At 36.5% G+C, this 2,291-nt stretch overlaps 1 protein-coding gene across 1 annotated transcript in view; it reads right to left on the minus strand.

Moving 5' to 3' along the window:
• LOC105294165 (DNA repair protein complementing XP-G cells-like) overlaps positions 1 to 2,291 on the minus strand; it is a 58,143-nt gene that overhangs the window by 7,287 nt on the left and 48,565 nt on the right. The window contains exon 23 of the mRNA XM_023532437.1: positions 1,206 to 1,350. Coding sequence (XP_023388205.1) covers positions 1,206 to 1,350 — 145 coding nt within the window. The remainder of the gene's footprint in view (positions 1 to 1,205; positions 1,351 to 2,291) is intronic.

The raw sequence follows: 2,291 nt of genomic DNA on the forward strand, positions 1-2,291 counted from the left end.
TGTATGAGTACACTGTGCAAAGTCTAAAATTATATAAACCAAAATGTTAATTGTAATCTTTTTAATACATATTTTCTAATATTTCTAGTATGCATTATTTGTAGTTTTTCAAGTTATTTAAATACCATGAACTACAAGCTATCTAATAACTTATCTGCAGTATAAACAAACAACAAAATTATGAAAAGAGTGACAAAGAAAGCATAAAATAAAATACACTGGTATTTGTGCTAAGGCTGCAGGACAGCGATCATTAAAATAATTTTGTATTTAAGTTTTAATTCTAATCACTGATTCTTCAGACCAGAATATCCTAGATATATCAAACACAGGAGATACAACTGAAGAGAACTAAATTAAGTAATCAGCTTTCAAACAGTATCTCACGACAAACTGATAGTTAAAAGATGTCATCACAATCTCATGAAAAGACTAAAAGCCACTGAATTGTACACTTTAAAAGAGTGAAATTTATGGTATATGAATAAATTTCAAATTTTTAAAAAAGATGCCATCAAGGGGCAATCTTAAGAAAGAACTGCTTTCACAGACATACTCGCAACTACCACCATCTCAAAATCTCCAAAATTGAAAAGTGTACCCCAAGTAGAGGGCAACTCTGAGTTCTGTGTGGAATGCAACCCTACTACTGAATACATTGCCGTATACATGCAGTAAGAAAAGGGATAGGAGTGCCTGATATCAAGTTCCTGGCATTACATTTCTATGCCCCTCTCTGGCCCACCTCTTTCTGAACACTCAACTTACAGAAGCACGAGTATGTATATTTCTCTGTCACTTCCAAGAGTGTGGGAGTTACTTGAGGGAATGGTCCCGACTTAGTCATCTTTCCTATCCCAGCCTAACACAGTGTCGGACACAAAGTAGCTACTCGACAGACATATGAAGAATGAAACAGCAACTTCTACACACCTAAGAAATCCCACAGGACTGGCTTTGTATCCTTGACTTAGAATAAGTCTGGCAGCAATTTAAAAACAAACACACAAACAAACAAACAACAGTCCCTGATTTTATCGGGATTCTAGAAAAGTGAAAACAAACTTTAGTAACCCAACCAATATCTCCTCCTATTTTCTCAATGAACAATGATTTGTGACAGTTCATGGCAGGAATAATAGTTCTGTTTGTTAATATGGGTATTTATATAAATATCTGAATTAAAAAAATAAGAAAGAACTTACGAGAATTTTAGGAGAGGTTCCAGACCATGTCCAGGGAATTCATTGAGAATTTCCATGGCTGTAACACAACCTACAGTTGGTATTCCTTCTGTGTAATCACTTCCAAGCAAATAAGCCAAATTTATTAATTTGTTCCGGTCCAATCCTATAAAGAGCAAAAACTATTATGTATTTTCGAATTTAAAATGTTACTTTGTAAATACTTATTACATAGCATCTATATTTTATTATATAAACTATACATACATATACTCATCAAATTTCCTATTTGAAAATATTCTTTTTTTAAATGACACTCTGTTAAGAATTTTAAAGTTTCATCCATCCTCACAGCTTTAAATATCATTTACTCTGACCCACAAATTTAGCTATCTAGCCTGGATTTCTCCTTCAAACCAGTCATACATACTCAACTATCACCTTAACATCTCCATTTGGATGTCTAATGGGCATTTCAGATATAACAGATCCAGGAAGACCTGGATCTTCCCCTCTTCCGCTCCAACTGTTCCTGTCCTGGTCTCCCTCACCTCATTACTGGTAAGTCCATTCTAACAACTGCTCAGCATGGGGAGTCTTCCTTGACTGTTCTTTTCTCACATCACAGACCCAATCCACCTCACAAATCTCTTCTACAGCACAATAGATCCTACTTGGTTTGGGTCTCCTCCTTCCTCTCTGATATTAACTCTTGCCATTCTCCTCCTCATTCACTCACACTGGCCACTCTTTCAGTTTGTTCAGATTGCCACAACAAAGTACCCAGACTGGGTGACTTAAACAACGGGAATTTATTTCGTCACAATTCTGGAGGCTAGAAGTCTGAAATCAAGGTGTTGGCAGGGTTAGTTTCTTCCAAAGGCCTCTCGCCTTGGCCTGCAGACGGTCGTCTTCTCCACGTGTCTTCACATGGTCTTCCCTCTTCCCTCTATGTCCTAATCTCCTCTTCAGTCAGATCAGATTAGGGTCCACTCTAATAACCTCATTTAATAATCACCTCTTTAAACACTCTATGTCCAAATACGGCCACATTCTGAGGTACCAGGGTTAAGATTACAATGTATGAATTTTGAAGGAACATAATTC

Source organism: Pteropus vampyrus, unplaced genomic scaffold (assembly GCF_000151845.1).
Source record: "Pteropus vampyrus isolate Shadow unplaced genomic scaffold, Pvam_2.0 Scaffold83, whole genome shotgun sequence".
NCBI classification, from domain to species: Eukaryota; Metazoa; Chordata; class Mammalia; order Chiroptera; family Pteropodidae; genus Pteropus; species Pteropus vampyrus.